Source organism: Colletotrichum phormii, assembly GCF_030913505.1.
Source record: "Colletotrichum phormii strain CBS 102054 chromosome Unknown BDP81scaffold_6, whole genome shotgun sequence".
Taxonomy (NCBI): domain Eukaryota; kingdom Fungi; phylum Ascomycota; class Sordariomycetes; order Glomerellales; family Glomerellaceae; genus Colletotrichum; species Colletotrichum phormii.
In genome coordinates this window covers 774370-794742 of record NW_026851448.1, presented here as the reverse complement: position 1 = coordinate 794742, position 20373 = coordinate 774370, and the positions used below count along the sequence as shown (strand labels likewise).

Here is a 20373-nt window from a genome sequence, read left to right as displayed (position 1 = left end):
TGCTTTGAAAGAAGGCTGTGTAAATTAGTCATAGGACTTTCTGGTCGTGTCGAGTTTAGAAATGCAGTGAAAGTCGATCGTCAGAAAGATCCTCATAGAGCCTGAGAAGGCGCTAAAATAGCAGTGAAGACTTAACTGCGTTTTTATCTCCCATCGCTCCCATCGCTCCTCCATTCCAAGGCATACATACGCCCGAGGTTGACGCGCTTCCATCGAAAAGTATGTTGGCCACTTGCTCTCAGCTGAGATAATGTCGAAACAGCTTCAAATTTTGAGGTACCACAGAAGAGACAGGGGAGCTGGACCTTGGCGAATCTTGTCTCGTCGCCAACAGTGTCATCTATCTTCAAAGGATGTTGCGGTCGGTCGCAGCGCAGATGACGAGGCGGCGGTATTATTCTTACCTGACTCAGTTTGCTACAGACAGAGTATGTACAGTTGGCAGCTCCGGGGCGAACCTATTTGCCATGGCGAGAATGCGATGCCGGAGTGTAGGGTAACATGAGTAAGCCTGACTTGACCGGTACCACGGCGGTACTGCGATGAGAGAGCTCTCGACCGTCTCGAAGCTCCAAATTTTCGATTTACAGGACTTATCAGGGCCATTCCGCCTGCATGGCATGGCTGAAGTTGGATGAGAGTAAAGAAGAGGATGGCTTTTCAGGGTGTCTACCGAAGTAGGTGTCTAGCAAAGATGCTGATTGAGGGTTGACAGTGAACGTTTTAAATCTGTTACAATCATATCACCAAAGCAAGTCGTCGCATCGAGGTAGGGTTTCCCTGTGGGAATGCTGTCAACAAAAGTGAAGCCATCCCCGGTCATATCCGACGCCTTCAACGCCTTGACTTGCGGTTTGGTGTTGAAGTTGCAGTGCACGACATGAGTGGGCCGACAGAGAGAGTTCATCTTTCCCATCAAGTTAATTAGTAGAATATCATTCTTCACAATGACTCGAAAGTTACGATGAGACGTGAGATGTCCAATGCCTATTGGACCCATACCTGGCCTAGTCGTGATATCCTCGCTTACATCAGGATACTTGTACAGGGTCCGAGTTCGTCCATCTCGTGTGGCTGTTTCGATCTTACAGTCTCTGTTCAGTGTGTGATAGTATATCTATCGCATTCATAGTTACGATTGGTAGAGTCAAGTCGACTGCTTCGCATTGTCAAACGTGGCGTATTAAGTCGAAGACGCGGCGGAATAGAGCCGACAGGCCGGTTCGTGATGAGATGAGATGGGATAGGCGGAATGGATGGGACATGACACCCGTAGACATGCCCTTACTACACCACACGCTGATTGACCATCATGCTAGGTGTGAATCACCAATATCGCCACTTGGAGGCCGCATGTTTGTTCCAGTTGATGGCGATTTGCGATCTCGGTAGTTGCATTTGTGGACTAGTGTTTCTGGCAATGGGTGGTTGGTGGACAAACAGTCGGTGACGCTGTTTAATTAAGATGTCGGCGACCAACTAGGTATTGCTCGTTGTTGCATGACACACATCGGCTTGCGAGGCCGCATGAAGTGAAGCGTTGCATTTGGCGGGGAATACAGGTATCGTCGATGGGTGGTGGCATTCGTTTCAAAACACAATCCGAGTGACTGGGGATGTAAGTTGTAAGTGGTCTGTCGGCCGTCACTGAACTCGTAGACTCATCATGCCCGACTTCATAGGAAGATCCATGTGAACGAATAATCGGAATTTTACGTACTTATACCAAGCTTCCCACCCCTCACCGAAAACCACCGAGCCCGGTGAAGAAAGTTAAGCTTGTTTCGAGCACGTCAACTGTCACTTACAACGCTCCCCGGCCGCTTCCCACGCGGGCCAACCCGCATTTCCCCCAAACGGCGCAGACGCTTGCCAACCAAAACTTCAACAGGGGGGAAAACGGCAGGACAAGTTGCCTATCTGATGATTCACTGATAGGGGAATGATGCCCGACGATCAGTGATTCGGTTCTCCTCTCTCTTTTGAAAAATTCCCATAATAGGGGAGAGTTCTTCACCCCTTGGGTTCCCTTGGGGTAGCATTGACTTAATCTCGCAATGCTCCACACCAGGAACCCAGCAAGCAAAAAGTCGGATTTACCTCCATCATAAACAGAGAGAAAGACGCACACGCCAACGCAAAACGAAAGGGGGGAATTCTTGAACGTTGTACTCCCTGCCGGTAGGGTGACATTCGTTGGACCTTCTAGAAGGAAAGAAGACAAAGGCCAAATCAAATCAAATCTCGATAAACCGGATTCCTATCTTCTAAAATCCTGCGCAGCTTCGAGCGCTTAAGCACCGAGGTAACTGTACCATTTCAAAAAAAGAAGAGATGGCTGCGCATACCGAGAGCGCGCAGCTGGCCAGTCGGCTCGATGGACTGGTCATGGTCATCCCGGACCTGCGCCGGATGGTCAGCCACTGGCCGTCTGGGAAGAATGTTCACGCCTCCGAGGTTGAGGGGTTGATTTGCAAACTCCTTGAGCAGAGGTGAGTTGCCCAAGAGGAATATGGAATGTTTTGGGATGTTGACTTATGAAAGCGATACGTCACCAAAAGACAAGGCCAACGTCCTGGAAGCGAACCCGGCTCTCCTGGCATCATGGTGAGATATCCTCAAATGAGTCCCAAAATAAAGGCAGCACTTGCTAATCAAGTTGCGTATGTGACTTTAGCCTCTGGCCCAACGCAGCAAGAGAGAGACTTGGCACCTTGACGCTCATGGTGCTCTGGCAGGGCAGACTCGATGACCACATTGAGAGCCTCGAGTACAAAAGCGCGGAAAATGCCAAGGACTTTCGAAATAAGGCGAAGGACTACATTGCGCAGTATCTTCAGCTTTCTGAAGGGCCCAAGGAGGCGTCGACGAACCCCGTCATTGCGGGTTTCCAGCCGGTTGCCAAAGTCATTTGCCAGCAGTACGACCGAGGTGAGTTTCTCCTGTTCTCTGGCATATCCGGATATCGCAGCGAGTTCGAGGCTGACGCTTTTTTTCTTTTCGTAATGGCAGATCAGCGCAGGAGGTTGAGGGTCAGTTTATTCGAGTACATTGACTCGACGGTGCAAGAGATGCGGTATATCCAGAACGGACACGCACCGACGACGTTGTCGTATGAGAAGCTTCGCAAGAAGACAGGGGGCGCTGGCCCTCTGTGTGCCTTGGCAGAGTAAGAAGACTTGAGAGACCCCTCGTGAAGGGGAAGGCTGTTGCTGACGACAGAGTAGGTTCGCATCTGGATCAGAGTGGCCGGCGCACGTCGTCAATACGCAGCCATATAAGATGATCCTGGAGTCGGTCAGCGTCATCATCGGCCTGTTAGTTTTGCCCATATGAAACACCCCGGGTTGGAGGTATGCAGAAGCTGACGAGATATTTTGGAAAATAGGACGAATGACTTGCTCTCGCTGAACAAGGAGTTGGTAAGCGGATCCCGCGTGGTGGTGTTTTGCAACCGAGGAACTAATCATTCGAGCAGCGAAAAGGCCGTACTCTCAACGCGGTGCCGGTGCGGTACTGGAACGGTAAAGACGGCAGTGACCTGGAGAGTGCCGTCGGAGAAGTCGTCGAAGAGATTGACAAGGCCATCAAGCAGCTTGACGTCTGCGAGCGGAGGTTGATCAATCAGAGCCAGGTGGATGCGGATGCGATTCGGAAGGTAACTGCGACGCTCAAGACGATTTGCACTGGCAACTTGACTTGGAGGTTTGTAACTTGCCCCTTTCTTTCTACCGTTGGGTGTTGTTGACGATGGGAACAGTCTTGAGTCGAAGCGGTATAACGTAGGTCCACCAAATGCTGATGGAAGCTTGAGGCAGGAGTTGAGGGCTCCCGATTCATGAGGTAGAGCGAAATGGGTGGAACGGAGACGGCAATGGACGATGATAATGGATGGTCATGAGTGCTAGAATAATAGCTGGGCGGCAACGCCGCGAGTAGAACGCCCGTAATGATGAATGATACCCCCAAGGGCCCTAACCTCATGGGTCAATTGACAAACGGCCAAGTACTGAGTTCCAACGCGTGGGGTGCGGGTTGATACCTTAAGTTGACAGCCCCCGGGCCCCAGTGCCAGCGGATTGGGAAAAGGGACCGAGGACCTTGAGAGACAGCGCGATAAGAAGCAAGTATCACGAAAAAGTAAGCAGAGGTTGATGAGATGCAGACGTTATTGGTGCCGTGCATGACAAGTCAAGTTTGCGTTGCAGCGCCCCGGGCTTGTGAACAAATACGGCGTACCAAGGCGACCGCGCCAGAAGGATTTTAGCCTCTTAGCAACTTGGGATTATTACACAGTACCTTACGGATACTCCGTACTTAACTACCTACACACGTGCTACAGTAGGCGAGTAGGTACAAAATGATTGTCTCACAGGGGGACGCAGGGGGGACGTTTGCCATTGGACGTTGGTCTGATGTCATGGCAATTTGCGAGCTCAGCCAAGCAAATGTCTCAATTGGGACCCGGGGGGGGGGCCCTCCCAAGCTTTCAGCTCCAGGGCAGCGTCTGGGGAAAAAGACCAAGCCCCCCCCCCCCCAAAGCTCTAGTCCCCGGGAAAACAGAAGCTCTACTTACCAACCCAGCACAAACACATATCATCCAGCCTCGTCCCCCATTTTGGAGCTTAAGCATCGACCTTGACTTCCAAACTTACCTCGCACCAACTTCAATTTCCAAACCGTACATACATATACACAGACAGACACAATGGCTTTCCGCTTCGCCGCAAGAAGACTCGCTCTCACCCGCCCCGCCGTGCCGGCGCGGGCCTTCCACTCGACGCCCGCCGCCTTCGTCAAGGTCGGCGACGCCGTGCCCGAGGTCGACCTCGTCGAGAACTCGCCCGGCAACAAGGTCAACCTCGCCGAGGAGTTTGGCAAGGTCACCAACGGCCTCATCATCGGCGTGCCCGCCGCCTTCTCGCCCGCGTGCTCCGCGAGCCACATCCCTTCGTACATCAACCACCCGAAGCTCAAGGAGGCTGGCTCCGTCTTTGTCGTATCCGTCAACGACCCCTTTGTGTAGGTTTTCATCCCCGAGACCTTCGAGGCACCCAAGGTTTTGAAGCATTGAGGCTTCGAAGCACGGAGGTATAGAAAGCAATTGATGCTGACGAACGAGTAGCATGAAGGCCTGGGGTGACCAACTGGACCCTGCCGCCCAGACTGGAGTATGTCGAGAACCCAATTCCCCTGTCCCCTTGCGTCATGGCTACGATTATTTGCTAACGCTGTGAAAGATCCGATTCCTGGGAGACCCGTCCGGCGAGTTCACTAGAGCCTTTGACGTCGACTTTGACAGCAAGGCCATCTTTGGCAACGACCGCAGCAAGCGCTATACCCTCGTGATCGAGAACGGCAAGGTCAAGGAGGCCCACGTCGAGCCCGATAACATTGGCACTGCTGGTAAGATTCTAAGCCATGGCATCTTGTGAGGACTAGCTGACATTCCATACAGTTTCCCTGGCCGACAAGGTCTTGGGTTGAGAAGATGTGGACCCGGAGTTGCGATGTTGCGAAGATTTACGAGAAGAAGAACCTCGAAGGCCACTTGGAATAGGTAGATGCGAGTTGAAAGAAGATGCAATGTGTATCGCGAATACCAGATTGAATTCAAAGACAAATCTAGGAAACGTGTCTCCGAATCCCAACCCCTGATGACAGCACCAAGAAGAAATGGTGTCTCGTGTACCGGCCTCGGGGACCCACAAAGAACTCGAACGTTACCTTGGCCTACTTAGAAAGCCATCGGATCATACACAATGCGAATAGGTACCCGAAGTGATTGACCAGGACGAGACTATCACATTTGTCAGGCCTACAAATGCCGAAGCTCAAGGGAACCCCGGAACTAAAGCTGGCCGAGCCGGGCATTTGTAGACACCCGACAACCGGCGACATCGGAGCCACTTGGTGCCGGGCGCTCCCGCCTGACAAATGCAGGGGCAAATGACGTGAGAATGCGACGTCGCTATCGATAAGAATGGATGACTAAGGGGAAAGCGAGGGGCAGTTCCGTCAGGTTCCGCACCTGCTTATCGAGCGACAAGCAGCGATTGTCTCGACCCTCGAGGGTGCCAGCGCTCAGGGCAGCTGTGTGAGTCGTCCACCGTCATGCAATGCATCAAGCCCAAAGCCAAAGACCACCCTCTCTCTTACTCCTGGATACCTACTGAGTCCTTCGTGGCCTACTCCGGACAGTCCTGGGCTGGCCTGGGACAAGGACCAGATTGTGAGGGCGCAAGGCCCATTGGGTCACCTGCCCGCCGTCGGACGCAGTCACTGGCCAGCGACCATTGCAATGACACTGGCACGGGGCTGCATCTGGCCCCCGGGGGTTTGAGGACTGCCCTCCTCCCCGGTGGTATTGGTGTCTGGGGAGGGTGAGGTGCGTTATCGAGTCGTGTGCCTGAAGCCCGTCTCTTTCATCAGTGCCTGATCACTTTGGCTAGGCTGTATTCGGAGACGAGATGTAAAGATAGCGCTGGAAGCGCAAAACAGAAGCATTTGCAACCTTGTGACCCTGTTCCCCCTCACTCCTTACCTTTAAGGAGGTAGGTACTTGAGCCTTTGAGGTACCCAAGCACCCAAGGTACTCACTCACATTACTCACATTGGGAGCGAGTTCCGCCATCATATCCCAAAGACCAGTGGAGATGCATATTGGAACGTAGTGCCGATGGTGCTAATCTTTAACGGATAGAGTCAGCTTGTTTAGTGACACTGATACTCAAGTTGCAAGGCTGTACGGAGTACTGTGATAGAGCGAGGTGAGAATACCCCCCTTGGCCCTGACCCTAGGTACCGGTAGTTCACAGTGCAAGCCCGCGCCAGCCCAGCGGGGAATATGTACCCCCGCCCTACCTAAGTGCCTGATAAGATACTTTGGATTTGCCGATGCCGCCCGCCGTTGATCAAGTCACTCGGCCTCTTCCCTCCAGTGCATTCTTCCAACCAACACCCGACGTCTGAGTTCCGTCATTGGACCCAATACTCGCTGGGAGGGAAGGAAGTCACTGCCTGCCTGGTCCTGACTGTCTGTGACTGCCAAACCAAACCGTCCGACTCCCTCCCGCTATCCACCCATTCATCCCACCCACATCCCACACGCTCAGTTGCTCACTCGTTCACCTTTCCAGCAACGCATTCCAATCCCACTTTCACATTCACATATCCACGCCCACACCCATCACCCATAGACCACCGCCCTCGCACTCTACCTTGCGGCATTCTACACCGCAGGCAACCGAGCCAGGTCCTTATTGCCGCCTACCGCTCTGACTGATCCCGCCCGACCTCGACAGCCCGCCGATTCTCCGAACAATCGCAGACTGCGCATTTGTACAACTTGCCCAGCTCTTCCCGGTCTTCGTGCCTGTTTGTTACCTCAGCCTTGGGCCATCGCAGCCTGCAACTTACCAATCTACCCCTCCACCCATCAAGTGACTCCCACACCGCGACCGGCGCCCAACAGGCATTCTTACTCCCCTCGTTGAATCTGATCCTCGCTCTCCATCTCCGTCACCCGTGTCTCACCTACCCATATAATTCTACCCGTTTCCGCCCCCTCGGAAACGCTTCCCTCGCCTCCATCTGCAGTCGGCACCATTCCTCCCACTACGCGGAAGAGAAAGGCCGCTGAGGCGACGATATCCTCCAATAACCAAGACACCGCGACAAAGAAGAGGATCGCCTCGGCTGCCGGACAGGACGCTCCCCCAACCCCCGTCACCACCGCGAGCAACGGCATGGATTCAGAGGAGGACTTCATGTCGGCTCCCTCGAGCGACGACGAGATCATGCAGGATGACAGCGGCGAGGACATGTCTGGCCCTGATGGTATGTATACACACCTCAACCCACCTCGAGACTCCCCGGCCTCAAAGCCACCGACTGACGTCTCTAATTCCTCCACAGATTTCGATGAAGATGACTTCGAAGACGAGCCCGAGGACCTGGGCATGATCAAGGACTCCGACAGCCGAAAGAAAGTGGCCTACGACATCTCATTCAAGGTCTACGAACCAAAGGATATCCAACGTCAACAGGATGACATGATCGACGAGGTCAACATGATCCTGAACATCCGCAAGGAAGACGTTGCGATATTGTTGCGGCACTTTAGGTGGAACAAAGAACGTTTGATCGAGGACTACATGGACGCTCCCAACAAGGTCTTGGAGGCTGCCGGCCTTGGCTCGAATGTGGCCGGCCCGCCCAAGCTTGAAGCCATTCCGGGCTTCATGTGCGACATCTGCTGCGAAGATGAGGAGGGCCTCCAGACCTTCTCTCTCAAATGCGGCCACCGATACTGCGTGGACTGCTACCGCCAATACCTGACTCAAAAGATTCGCGAAGAAGGTGAGGCGGCTCGCATCCAGTGTCCGGCCGAGGGCTGCGGCCGCATCATCGATTCAAAGTCCTTGGATCTGCTCGTTGCATCCGATCTCAACTCCCGATACCATGAGCTGCTTAACCGGACGTACGTGGAGGACAAGGAAATCTTGAAGTGGTGCCCTGCACCAGACTGCCCCAACGCCGTGGAATGCGCCATTAAGAAGAAGGACTTGGACAGAATTGTTCCCACAGTAGCATGCGGCTGCGGCCATCGCTTCTGCTTTGGCTGCATTTTAACTGATCACCAGCCTGCTCCCTGTGAGCTTGTCAAGCGATGGTTGAAGAAGTGTGCAGACGATTCGGAGACTGCTAACTGGATATCGGCTAATACCAAGGAGTGCCCCAAGTGCAACTCGACAATCGAGAAGAACGGCGGCTGCAACCACATGACATGCCGAAAGTGCAAGCACGAGTTCTGCTGGATGTGCATGGGCTTGTGGTCGGAGCACGGCACGAGCTGGTACAACTGCAATCGCTTCGAGGAAAAGAGTGGTACAGATGCGCGTGATGCCCAGGCTAAGTCCCGCATATCGCTAGAGCGCTACCTGCATTACTACAACCGATATGCCAACCACGAACAGTCTGCCAAGCTCGACAAGGACATCTACCATAAGACGGAGAAGAAGATGGTGCAGCTTCAGACAGCCTCAGGCATGTCTTGGATTGAGGTTCAGTACCTAAACCAGGCCTCACAAACGCTGCAAACTTGCCGGCAGACTCTTAAGTGGACCTACGCCTTCGCATTTTATCTGGCGCGCAACAACTTGACCGAGATCTTCGAAGATAACCAAAAGGATCTCGAGATGGCCGTCGAGGCCTTGTCAGAGATGTTTGAGAAGCCCGTCCAGGAGCTTTGTGACAAGAAGTTAAAGGTCGACATAATGGACAAGACGTCGTACTGCAAGAAGCGACGGATCATCTTGCTTGAAGACACTGCAGACAACCTGGCCAATGGTATGTTAGCAATATGAACCAGATCGAATAATCGCTGACCATATTAGGACGTTGGACCTTTAATGTAGATCTTCACGGACCTTCGCCAGCCGGGGCTACAAGCAGTCGTCGTCAGTAGATCATGAATGATGCGGGCCCCGTGGCCCCGGTGAGACGCGATTTCGATGAAGGTAGCGACAGACTACTGAACCTGCCACCCGGTTTTCTACTAGGGATGAGACAACGCGGTGGCTATCAAGGCACAGAAGGAAGATGATTCGCATGATTTGTGAGTCTCGCGAATCGCTTTTTGTGCTTGGTATGGATGTATACAGAAGCATGGACTCGGACGAGGAGAGCCACGCGAAAGATTTGTGGCGTGGGTTTTGAGACGGAAACTTGGAAGAGGAAGGCATTAGACGCAGAAACAGAAACAAACATGGGGAGGATTGGCTGCTGCCATCATGGTCATCACTTGAGTGTTCCCATCTTGACAGAGGTGGGCCTTTTTTCCTTCTCTCTCTTTCATCTTAAAGGGAAGGCAAGGGATGACTGCTGCGCATCATGAGCATTGTGTACGGTATAGGTCTTCAGGTTACATGCCCCCCAGTGTCCCAGGCACGGCGGGCTAGGGTTCATGCATCACGCCACTATTTTACTTATTCTCGTTGGGCAAAGTTATGTCCTGGTCCCCTTTTCATCGCGGATTCTGTGTTTTCCAGTGAGACCTGTGGAAATTCGTGAAATCTTGCAACCCGTCCTATCCTTCTTCCTCGAAACGGCACTGCAAAGTGGTTTGTGAGCGCTCACAGCGAAATGGGCCGCATCACTTGACCGACCTACCCTGCATGTGCTCTTGGTTCAAGGTGGGATTGGGGGCTGGATGGCTCCCGGTCCGGGCCGAGATTGCATGTTTATTCAAGTCACTCAATATACGGATACACACTCAGTCCAACCCCCATAGGGGCAAGTCGTTGTAGTTCGAAACTTGAACAACAGTCCTGCAAGCTGGTCACGCATAGTAGAATACGTGTTTCATCAAAAAAGGTCTTCCGGCCATGATATATTCCCATCATCACTAACTAAAAACCCCGTCGTCTCCTGTGATTATAATGCATACAAGAAACCCTGGCTATCCCATTGCTCTTGATTTGCCTTGGCATGCTTCTCATGTTCTCTGGTCCCTTGAAAACCCCTATCATGCCAATTGATAACGCATGATGTATGCTTTCCTGCCCGTACGCCTCGGTGACCTTGTCTTGAATCACCACTCGCACATACCGCCCTCGCTGTGAATCAGGAGGGAGGGATAACATGGTCGGGTGCTCAAGAGAATAGAGCTATCTCTGCCCTGTGGAGGTCGCGCTCCTTGCGCCTCAATGATGCGTGTCTCGTAACGCCTGCTTCCAAAGTGGATAGAACAAAATAATGACGCAACGTTTGTGGGTATCGCATCGACATGTGGTTAATAATTGCTTCAGTTGTATACAAACCGAGAAAGGTTCAGTGCCTTGGGCATGGAGTCGCTGTCGTCCTTCTGGCCAAGGTCTTGGGCAAAGACATCGTCATCAATCTCGCCGTCGCTATCGGGGATGATCTGGTCTTCGCTTCCGCACGGCGCGTTCAGAGCCTCGACCTCGGCCAGGTCGACCTTGGGCAGAGGCACAAACGACGGGTTGACGGGGAACGACTTGAGTAGCCGGCTCTTCCGGGGACTGCGCTTGGGGCTCCGCTGTATCGTGCTCTTAGTTGGAGACAGGGGCCGCCGGGCAGGCGGGTTTTTGCGCTGGAGGGCACGGGCTCCCATCCGCTGCAGCGGAGTGAGAAGCGGAGTGGTCTTGGACGGACCGGCTGCGATTGAGCTAGCCGAAAAGGTGATTGAGGATGCCGCAGTGGAGGGGGCAGCGGTCGAGGGCGTGAAAGTCGATGATTGCTGAGAGGCAATGGTGCTCGGCGTGTCAGGCTGGCTTGAGGCGGCAGGGCTGGGCTGAGAACTGAAGGCAAATCGCTGTAGTGACGTCCGTCTCATGTTCTTCTCTGGGAGTGACGAGACAGGCTTGGTCGGCTCGACGTCATCTACTTCGGACAGATCAGTCTGCGGCGTAGCTGATATCTCCCCGTCCTTGCTGAACTGGCTGTCCGTGCCGGCAGTTGCCTCCGTTCCCGTATTCGTGTTCTGACTCTCTTCATAGACCGATATTGACTTCGGCTTCGGGGCATGCCATCCGTCAATGTCGGGGAGATTGAGCAGTGCCTCGTCGATGGAGTCGTCTGAGAACAGGAAACTGTCCTTGCTCTTGCTGTTCGAGCTTCCATTCTTTGAGAAGAACTTGCTCTTTTGGGATTCCTCAGTTTTCGTTTCGGTGATGTCCGTGTCTGCACAGAGACGGACCTTCTTGGGAGGCCGTTGGGAACCGCCTTTCATTAGCGCATCAATATCGACCAGGGTATTTGTCGCATCACCAACGGTGATACGACGGGTTCCGTCAGAGCTGCTAGGAGCATTTTGTTGCAGTAAGTCCTGGATGGGCTCGGTCCGTCGTCGTAAGAGGCGAGGGGAGGTATTTGAACGGGCGGTTCGTGTGGGGCGAGAGCTGACGGCTGGCTGTGATGATGAAGTGTTGCCGACATATGGCCTAGGGAGGGGGAAGACTCTGGGAACAAGGCCGTTGTGAGTAAGAGCGGCAACTCTCTCTGGATCGACAGAGAAACAATTGCGGTCCATTTCACCCATCGGAATACGCTGGTGTCCTTTGAAGTACGAATCAATCGGCTTAGTCGGTTGTCGCGTGCGGGTCGACGATGAAGAGGCAGCCGCGAGGGCCTCGGCGGACTGGGAATGTCTTCTCTTCGTATCGGTCTTGGAGCCAGGCATGGGCGCGGGAATGATGGTCTCCTTGGTGATAGGGTTGACGTCTCCGAGTGCAATTGCCGTAGCCATGGCCGGCTCGACGTAGCCGCCAATGAACGGCATATCCTCCACACCCTTGCCTTCCTCAGGTTCTGTCAAACACACCAGCCGCTTCGTTGTCGGACAGTAGACTCTTTGGTAAATGAATGTGAGCTCCGCCTGAGCAAACCGAGACATGTAATTCTCTGATACACGGTGCTTTCCCTCGAACTGGATCATCCGGACCAGTCGATCAACAGTCTTGTACTTGCGAATCATCCGGTACGCCGTCTTGAGACCCATGTTGTTGATGCCCTCAAGATAGTCGCACCCGCTGAGAATAGCCATGCGGCGGAAGTCGTCATCTGTCCACCCCGTAAGAGAAACCTCCCGAACCGCACAGAAATCCCTCCGGTTGATCTCGATGCAATTGCCGTACTGGTCGAGTTTCGTGAGGAGCCGCTTGCAACCAAAAACCAAGAGATCGGAGTCCTCCGACAGAATGCCGTTGATGAGGCCTTGGCGTTCGAGGTAAACGAGCTGAGAATCAGCCTCGTACGGTGCAACGACGTACGAAATGTTCATCTTCTTCAATTCGTCAATGAGGTTGCGAGCCATTTCTGGTGTGACATCAATGGCCTTCTGAAACTCGAGGGCTGCTTGTGACGACTTTCCGGCTCTGAGGAGCTCCATGGCAGCCTTCTTGCTCTCTTCACGGCGTTTAGCGCGGGATCCCTCGGTGGCGGCTTTGCTGGGAAGGAAGTCGCCATCAAAGACCATGTATGGTGTGACGCCGAAATGCTTGAGCATCCTCACCCGGTGCATGGCGAAGTCGACATATCTGATGCAGTGTTAGGCATACAAACCTACGGATGCGTAGCTTAGAAAGCGCCAATGCACAGCGCATAGCTAGGGCCACTTACTTGCGGGTGGGGTTGCCCTTGGCCAGGTCAACAGCGCAGGCAATGGCTCCTCTGTGAAGCCATCCGTAGGCGTCGACGCCGAGCGTCTCACCGGCGAACTTCTTCAACTCGGTTGGCTTGTGGATGGACTTGAGCAACGGAAGAAGACCTAGGGGGGTACGGTGAGCAAGGACGTTCGCCAGATCCGAAGCAAGGGAGAAAAGGTACCTGAGACGCCCATTGTTGATCGCAAGAAGGGTTCGCAGGTCCTCAAAAGTTGGCAAGTCTGGATTTCCTGAGGGTTGCCTAGGTCTCTCTCCGATCCGATTCACAGGCCAGAAGCCGGAGTCGACAATGGGAAATCAATACTCAGTCCATTCGTTGAGAGAGAATGACGCGTAGGGAAGAAGTTCGCGTAAGGATTGAAGGTCGGAACGCCAAGTCAGGTGATCCGGGGGCAAATGTAAACAAAGCACACGGGCGCTACTTTGACGATTCCGGAAATGCCACTTGTTCGGAGTAAACGCGACGACAGGTTGGAGACTGGAAGAAGGGGAAAGGCGAGGTCGACAGAAATTCACCACGATGCTGAGGTCGGAGGAGCGAAAGTGTGCAGGTGGAGTGAATCACGGCTTCCTGCACGGGAAAGGGACGGTGGAATCGCCCGGGGGGACCTGGGCCTGCTATATTGGAACGCGGGTGGACACACCGCACCGCGTCAGGCTCATATCGCGACTCTTTTTTCTCTCTTTCTTTCTCTGTCTTTTTTTTTTTTCCTTAATTAACGCAGGGACCAGGCCGAGCGAATGCCCAAAGAGGATTAGCGTGCTGATACTAGGATATCCAGAGCAACGTCACTCTGTCCGGATTTGGCTGACGACCATTGGACCCTTCTTCGGTTAAGTGGAGACGTCTTCTTTTTATTCCATCCAAGGTCTGTGCACAGGTACGAAGGTACAAACGCACTGCAGAGATGGATGGGATTTTCATCGGGTGGGGCACAGACCGACTTTCACAGACCAGCGCCATCGCAAATCTCATTCTGCGTCTCGTTCACTCTTGAGCATCTTCGATCTCAGGTATCAATCTCATTGAGGCTTGATTTTGTCTCATTCGCTCTGTCGCTCCCACACCGCCAAGATGCCCTCAACATTAGAAAAGGCTCGCAAGCACATTGCGAAGAAGCGCAACGGTCATGACCTGGCCCTGCATGAGTTTTCAAGAGATTCCAAGCGTCTTCACAAGGCCTCCATCAGAGACCAAAGGCTGGGAAAGCTCCATGCTTCAAAGAACAAGAAGGAGCAGCCCATGAGTAAGACTACCAAGTTCAAGAATAACCAGACTCACAAGAACTGACCGAGTGCCCCTAGTTGACCGTGCCTCCTACTTCCAAAAGGCTATCCAGGAGAAGGGATCTGAACCCCTCGACTTGGCCGCCGTTCAGGAGCTCATCAGCAAGTACGTCTCAGCAGCCGAACAGCCCACATACGTTGAGCAAACACTGACACATTAGCAGATTTGTGCACCAGTACGATGAGGAGTACGCCGAGGTCAAGAAGACCCGCCGTGCCGGCCGCCCTGCAAATGCTAAGGAAGACTTGCTCAAGCTGAAAATCTCCAACCTGGAGGAAGAGTACAAGATCGGGTTCTGTTAGTCGTCATTCATCACAGTACCTTTCTTCCACGACATGCTAACATCTTTGTAGACCTCCCTGACCTCACAAATTCGTCCAACGTCACCCTCCTCGACCGCTGGGAGGGCTCATGGGCTTACCTCACCTCCGTCGCCTGGGTCAAGATCACGAGCGACGGAAACGTCAGAACCTCCAGCTTCCCTCCCAGGGTTTAGTTTCTGGCATCTTGCAACATGACCATGGCGTTCTTTCGGCGTTTGGGGGAAAACCACGAGGCCACCAGCAAGTCGGGCCTCGAATCGAAGCAGCATAACCGATTTCACTGGGACAAAGGATGGAGGATCAATCGTCGGCTCCAGTTTCTGTATACGGCTCCTCGTACGGTGCCACCATGGAAGGGGCGGGCTTTTCGCGGGAAATGTCTCAGACAGGTTCAGGCACTGTATCGGACTTCTTGTTTGGCCAACAGCCAAAATTTCTCCGGTTACATACAGCAACCGTGCATGTTGAGGTGCGAAAGGCCCCAAGGCTCGGATCACAGCAGACCACGCATGGTCAAATCACTGGCTCGTCTAGCGTCTAAGCCATGATTCTCCTGTGCTCGTTGCACAAAAGGGGGTTTCGGCAAGGGGGCCAAACGTGGAGAGCATGTGGCTTCATGGGAAGCCGCGCGCTGCACCGATGGCCCTTCGAGGGAGGGAGAATTAAAAGGCGGGCGGCAGAGACCGAAGCAGCGTCATATAAAGAGCCAACGTGGCGGTTTTGCATGAAACAAACAGTTACTTCTGAAACTTTGGGTGAGGCTCGGCAAACGCTTCCTAAGAAACCTTGCAGCCTAGCATAATATGATCCTCTTTGTCCCAGATCGCCCAGCCATCGCGCTTCCATGTTGCACGCCGGTAGTCACGATGATGCCGGGAACCGAAACGTCCTGACCATACAGCTCCATACATCCTTTCCACAGTGTCGTCTGCCCGTGCCCAGACCGGCCAAGCAAGTCCAGATCATGCATCCCATCTGCCCCAAGCCTCGTGGACCAGGCCACTGGGACCACATTGTCAACGAATCGTTATTCTGCTTCATACTTAAACCCAGCTTTTCCCTCGAGTTCCAAGTGCTACATTACACTGCCGGTCTACTCGTCTTGCGAGGCTTTCGACGGTTACACGACTGGAAGTCTTGTGGTCGCGAATGGTCCTATCTACTCTACTCGATCCAAGTCTCTTCCCACAAATGGCGAGATGCTGTGAACAGAACAGCGTCTGAGAATGTCGCAGGACAGAGGATCGTGATGCTGGTGGGCGCTTAACATGAGAATGGCATCATGCTGTTGGTACAACGATGGCGGCTGAGGTCTTGATGCGCTGGATCTCGGGGAGTATTCCCGTCACGCAGGATCATAGGGTCATCTCTAATGGTATATCATTCAGCCAGATCTCCGGGTCTTCGGGCATCAGATCTACTGTCATTGTCATGTATCAGCGGATAATTTCTACAATCTAGACTGGCCAACTATCTCGCCAATCTTCCTAGCTGTGCCTACCATTCTCCATACTTTCGATAACTCGGCCGTCTTCAGATTCCACATCTCTGCAATGTAAGCCGTGTTTGAGCATCTGAGGCACTTGGAGACATGCTTATATAGACATCTAGCAAACCATGTGCAAATACATCACACACCTCCGCGTCTGCAATGTGTGCAGTCACCAAGATACGGTCCTCATATCTGAGAGGCCCTGCTTCCTGGCCAAGAAGAACGGCGTCTTTGGAAGCTGTGATGCCGGCATAGGTAGCGACCGTAGCTGTACCCGAAATCACTGCTGGAAGTGTAAAGAGAGAGTCCGTCGCATCCCTCGGCCACAACCAGTGTCACGGCACATCAGTCTTCACTAGAGAAGGAAAAGGAAAGGAAAAAGTGGTGTAGGCTGGATGAGAAAAGAGTCAATTATAGAGCCATTTCAGGGCAAGCTAGTTGCGGGTCAGCTAGGATTATTTCCTAACATTGTCTTGAAAACTGTTGTTGTTTGTTACAGTCTACGAAGCACGGTTTCTGGGACACACGCCCACGGCTTCATAGAGCGAAGTGTGAGTGTCGAGAGGTCTGGATCCTGTTGCTACCTATTGAAGCTTAGCTCAGACATCGTATCGATAACCTCGAATTCAAGGTGCTTCTGTGGATCGATTCCAGATGCAGTGGAGTTATGGTCTGGTGCCTGAATTCGAGAAGTGTTTGCAGAATGGACCCTGCCGTCAAGTCCCTGGCGGTCCCGTTCCACCTAGCGCCGGCGTAACCCGGCCAAAGGTTTCGCCGATGTGTGATCTGATGTCAAAAATTTTGGGAGCTCTCCAAAGCTTTTTTGCGACCTGGCAGATCCAGCCAATCCACCTCCACTCTCTTCCAACAAGCTTTTGCACCTCTCCTTGCCTCAACCATCACCACCGCTCAACACAATACCTCCAGTCACCGCCCATCATGCTTTCCATCAGATCCGTCGCGCGCTCCGCGCCCAGAGCTTTCACTCGCCTTTCCCTCAGACAGACCGCGCGCCCCAGTGCCTTCATCAAGGCCTCATCATGGAGCGCCGCCGTCCAGACCCAGCGCGCATCAGCCTTCTCCAGCTCCGCCTTCAGAAAATCTGCCGCCGGCGAGACCGACTCCGAGCTCGTCGCCAAGCTCGAGAGCGAGCTCCAGTTCGAGGAGGAGGTGAAGCAGAACGAGCAGCTGCCCGCGAGCGTCAAGGACTTCATCGACAACAGCCCCTTTGAGCTACACGACACCCCTGGCAAGGAGGAGGTCAAGCTTACCCGCAAGTTTGGCGAGGAGAAGTGAGTTCTGCAGCCCAGCAGCGTCTAGCAGCCAACATTGCGAAATGGGAAACTAACAAAAAAACCTCAGGATCACAATCACTTTCTCCATCGCCGACCTCGCCAACTACGACCCCGAGATGTACGACCAGGACCGCGCCCTCGAGGACGAGGAGTTCGAGTCCGACGTCCAGAACCCCAACAAGCAGTCCGGCGTCCAGTCCTCCGGCGGCGCCCGCTCCGCCAACGCCGAGGAGCAGCTCGAGGAGGAGGAGGAGGGCGACATTGACGAGGCCGCTCCCCCTTGCCGCCTGAGCATCGTCGTCGAGAAGCCCGGCAAGACCCCCGGCGCCCTCAACATCGACGCTACCGCCCAGGACGGCGCCATCGTCGTCGACAACATGTTCTACTACGAGGACGGCAAGCTCGCCCACGCCTCCAACGCCGAGGTCGCCCACGCCCGCAGCGACATCTACCCCGGCCCCCCCTTTGGCAGCCTCGACGAGGACCTGCAGATCCTGATGGAGCGCTACCTCGAGGAGCGCGGCATCACCCAGGCCCTGGCCGTCTTTGCGCCCGACTACATTGACGTCAAGGAGCAGCGCGAGTACGTCCGGTGGTTGAACAACGTCAAGGGCTTCGTCAACGCCTAAATTCAAGGTGAATGATGGTTTTTGTTTGGAAGGGAAAAAATATGTTGGGAAGAAGACTCAATGATGTATGATGGCGCGGCGCGCGTGCAAAGTGTAAGATGATACGAAAAAACCACCCCTGGAAAAGGACCTTCTTGGCTTGTTCTTATAGCTATTTTCCACTCTACGATGTACTATATCAAACCCATGGCCTGGCTGGCATGCCGGTTGCCCACATAAGAAACTGTAATATCACAAAATTTCCCTGCACACATTGACCGCATTGGCCCCACTGTCCTTCTCCAAGCATCATTCGATACTTACTTGTTGACGGGCTATGTCATCAAGGTTCATTTTAACCAGGTGGGAGATGAACATCAACATGGACTCTACCTTGGCCGGTCGAAAAGAAAGAAGACAGGAAAACAAAAAACATACAACACCAGGTATTTGCTGATCGTCACCGACTCAACTACTAATCTGGCTCTCACTGGTATCTTCTAGATGGAGCGCATGCCGACTTTGTCATGATGGTTTTGACAACCTGAACTGGAGGTCATCGCTCCTCGTTACGGACGAGACGGAACATAGAACACCCGTTTCCTTCCGTCTTAGACGGTGGCGATCGACCATAAGCGCGAGGCTGCCGTTAAGTTTACAAGATACACTCTAGGGGTATCATTATACTATCTTAAAGTTCCCTGTAGCTACAAGTTAAGTCTAGTCCCTCCGATCAAAAATGTTTGGCGAAGCGCAGGCTTAATGCCTAAGTGCTTAGGCTTTCAAATTTTATAACTAACTATATAGCAAGGTTCTATCCCATCGAGTGCTGCTTGACGCCATTTTTGCCAAGGGCGGGGTAGAGCCAATCAGGGGTTGTGAATCTATTGAGTTAACCAATAGGGTTATAGTACCTAAATGGCCTATATATTCTGCGTATGCCAGAGGTACCAACAATCCCCTTGAATACATAAGGGTACGTTACAGTCTAAGCAGCCCTTCCTCGTGTATCTACGCGGTTGTGTGACGCTATTCCTAGATATTTTACCTAGCGTCTGGCGGGCCCTTAATGCCTTTGTATTACTGCAATAAGAACAAGGGGAATTAACCTTCCGTGACCCCTTTGTATAGTGTTCCCATGGGATAGAGGTATTCCTTTTATCTACAGCCTGTCTAGGCCGTGACCTCTACCGCCCTTGTGCTAATGGTCCAAACTGCTAGATAAGCTATGCTACAAGCAGTTGCCACCAGCGGTAGTGGGTCTTTACCTTCTGCCACCTAGGGCTGCCCCAGAGCTATAATAAAAAGCTATTCACAACTACCACTTCTAGCAGGAAATTCCAGGCAATTGACTGCCAGCCCCCTCGGCGAATAGGGTGGTTGTATTGATAATAGGACCTCATCTGGTCACTCACATCAACCCCATTCATCTTGTGATTGTACTCATCGATTGCCCTAGGAACTGGAAGGTCCTTACGGACGTCTGGGCCAAAGACTTGCCGGGCAGCCTTCTTAGCAGCGGTATCCCCAGCTGGGCGGCGGCGGCTGCGAATAACTTCCTGGCCATTCTGGAAGACAGTTGACAGGAAGAGTACGAGGGCATTATCCTTCCAGGTGAATTGGTTGACCTATTTCCTAGTTAGCTGGGTAGGGTAGGGCTGGGCGGGCTAGCAGCTTACCTCCCCATCTAAAGTCGGGATATAGTGTATTTCCCCCCAGGGGATACCCCGTCCTTCAGTCTCTTTCTCAATAACTAGGATCTTATCTATCCCACTATCCTTCCGGCAGGTACCAGAAGCTCCAACCTCTTGATTCCGTAGGGTATGAAAGAGACGTACAGAGGCGAAGAGATTGTCAAGAAATACGTGGTAGGTTGCAGCTGGAAGTAGTGAAATAAGCGTAGTTACTACCTGCTGCGTTGGTGTCAACAGAGCCAGCTTTCCAGCAGCTGGCCTAGCCGGCCGGGCCTGGGGGACTAATGCGTATGGGCCCTTTCCATGGACGTGCCACAGCCACCGTATACAGTAGCCAGACTGGGCAAGGATCCAGATCTTATAGCCAGTTGGGATAGGTTTCGTTGGAATCGTTGTCGTCTCAAGAGATCGACCTGTAAATCGGACCATAGCCTCGTCAACTGTAAGGTCTGAACCAGGTATATAAAGGGAATCCCCAGTCTCTTG

General features: G+C 53.1%; 7 protein-coding genes across 7 annotated transcripts; 6 read left to right on the top strand and 1 right to left on the bottom strand.

Moving 5' to 3' along the window:
• Positions 1–2060: 2060 nt before the first annotated feature.
• BDP81DRAFT_479875 (isoprenoid synthase domain-containing protein) lies at positions 2061–4064 on the top strand. Its single transcript, XM_060594906.1, has 8 exons — positions 2061–2492; positions 2545–2607; positions 2678–2931; positions 3013–3169; positions 3228–3317; positions 3389–3422; positions 3479–3709; positions 3787–4064. Exons 1-8 carry the CDS (start codon positions 2335–2337, stop codon positions 3811–3813), a joined length of 1014 nt encoding a protein of 337 aa, XP_060447432.1. The 5' UTR covers positions 2061–2334; the 3' UTR covers positions 3814–4064.
• A 507-nt stretch (positions 4065–4571) lies between these two features.
• On the top strand, positions 4572–5809 carry BDP81DRAFT_422743 (redoxin). The gene is made up of 4 exons (XM_060590024.1): positions 4572–5022; positions 5126–5171; positions 5241–5406; positions 5459–5809. Exons 1-4 carry the CDS (start codon positions 4709–4711, stop codon positions 5485–5487), a joined length of 555 nt encoding a protein of 184 aa, XP_060447431.1. The 5' UTR covers positions 4572–4708; the 3' UTR covers positions 5488–5809.
• Positions 5810–7748: 1939 nt separating this feature from the next.
• Positions 7749–9469, top strand: BDP81DRAFT_314233 (IBR domain-containing protein; the record flags this gene model as incomplete). Its single annotated transcript, XM_060583979.1, has 3 exons — positions 7749–7839; positions 7918–9351; positions 9399–9469. 3 exons carry the CDS (start codon positions 7749–7751, stop codon positions 9467–9469), a joined length of 1596 nt encoding a protein of 531 aa, XP_060447430.1.
• Positions 9470–10726: 1257 nt separating this feature from the next.
• BDP81DRAFT_192067 (uncharacterized protein) lies at positions 10727–13263 on the bottom strand. Its single transcript, XM_060582423.1, has 2 exons — positions 13144–13263; positions 10727–13086 (listed from the first exon to the last, which is right to left on the bottom strand). Exon 2 carries the CDS (start codon positions 13043–13045, stop codon positions 10808–10810), a length of 2238 nt encoding a protein of 745 aa, XP_060447429.1. The 5' UTR covers positions 13046–13086; positions 13144–13263; the 3' UTR covers positions 10727–10807.
• A 999-nt stretch (positions 13264–14262) lies between these two features.
• BDP81DRAFT_315010 (translation machinery-associated protein 16) lies at positions 14263–14971 on the top strand (the record flags this gene model as incomplete). The annotated part of the gene is made up of 4 exons (XM_060584054.1): positions 14263–14434; positions 14493–14580; positions 14639–14772; positions 14829–14971. 4 exons carry the CDS (start codon positions 14263–14265, stop codon positions 14969–14971), a joined length of 537 nt encoding a protein of 178 aa, XP_060447428.1.
• Positions 14972–16415: 1444 nt separating this feature from the next.
• BDP81DRAFT_302970 (uncharacterized protein) lies at positions 16416–16592 on the top strand (the record flags this gene model as incomplete). Its single annotated transcript, XM_060583140.1, has 1 exon — positions 16416–16592. A coding segment is annotated over one exon (177 nt), but the record flags the coding sequence as incomplete, so codon positions are not given.
• Positions 16593–17170: 578 nt separating this feature from the next.
• BDP81DRAFT_422732 (mitochondrial glycoprotein) lies at positions 17171–18523 on the top strand. The gene is made up of 2 exons (XM_060590023.1): positions 17171–17582; positions 17653–18523. The coding sequence occupies exons 1-2, from the start codon at positions 17230–17232 to the stop codon at positions 18212–18214; spliced, it is 915 nt and encodes a 304-aa protein (XP_060447426.1). The 5' UTR covers positions 17171–17229; the 3' UTR covers positions 18215–18523.
• Positions 18524–20373: the final 1850 nt, after the last annotated feature.

What these genes read in the sequence shown, in the direction of transcription:
- BDP81DRAFT_479875 (XM_060594906.1), top strand. Translation starts at nt 2,335, where the DNA reads ATGGCTGCGCATACCGAGAGCGCGCAGCTGGCCAGTCGGCTCGATGGA. An exon ending in TGCAAACTCCTTGAGCAGAG is followed by an intron (nt 2,493 to 2,544) that starts GTGAGTTGCCCA and finishes GACTTATGAAAG; the next exon opens with CGATACGTCACCAAAAGACA. An exon ending in CCGGCTCTCCTGGCATCATG is followed by an intron (nt 2,608 to 2,677) that starts GTGAGATATCCT and finishes ATGTGACTTTAG; the next exon opens with CCTCTGGCCCAACGCAGCAA.
- BDP81DRAFT_422743 (XM_060590024.1), top strand. Translation starts at nt 4,709, where the DNA reads ATGGCTTTCCGCTTCGCCGCAAGAAGACTCGCTCTCACCCGCCCCGCC. An exon ending in TCCGTCAACGACCCCTTTGT is followed by an intron (nt 5,023 to 5,125) that starts GTAGGTTTTCAT and finishes ACGAACGAGTAG; the next exon opens with CATGAAGGCCTGGGGTGACC. An exon ending in CGATAACATTGGCACTGCTG is followed by an intron (nt 5,407 to 5,458) that starts GTAAGATTCTAA and finishes CATTCCATACAG; the next exon opens with TTTCCCTGGCCGACAAGGTC.
- BDP81DRAFT_192067 (XM_060582423.1), bottom strand. Translation starts at nt 13,045, where the DNA reads ATGCACCGGGTGAGGATGCTCAAGCATTTCGGCGTCACACCATACATG.
- BDP81DRAFT_422732 (XM_060590023.1), top strand. Translation starts at nt 17,230, where the DNA reads ATGCTTTCCATCAGATCCGTCGCGCGCTCCGCGCCCAGAGCTTTCACT. An exon ending in CGCAAGTTTGGCGAGGAGAA is followed by an intron (nt 17,583 to 17,652) that starts GTGAGTTCTGCA and finishes AAAAAACCTCAG; the next exon opens with GATCACAATCACTTTCTCCA.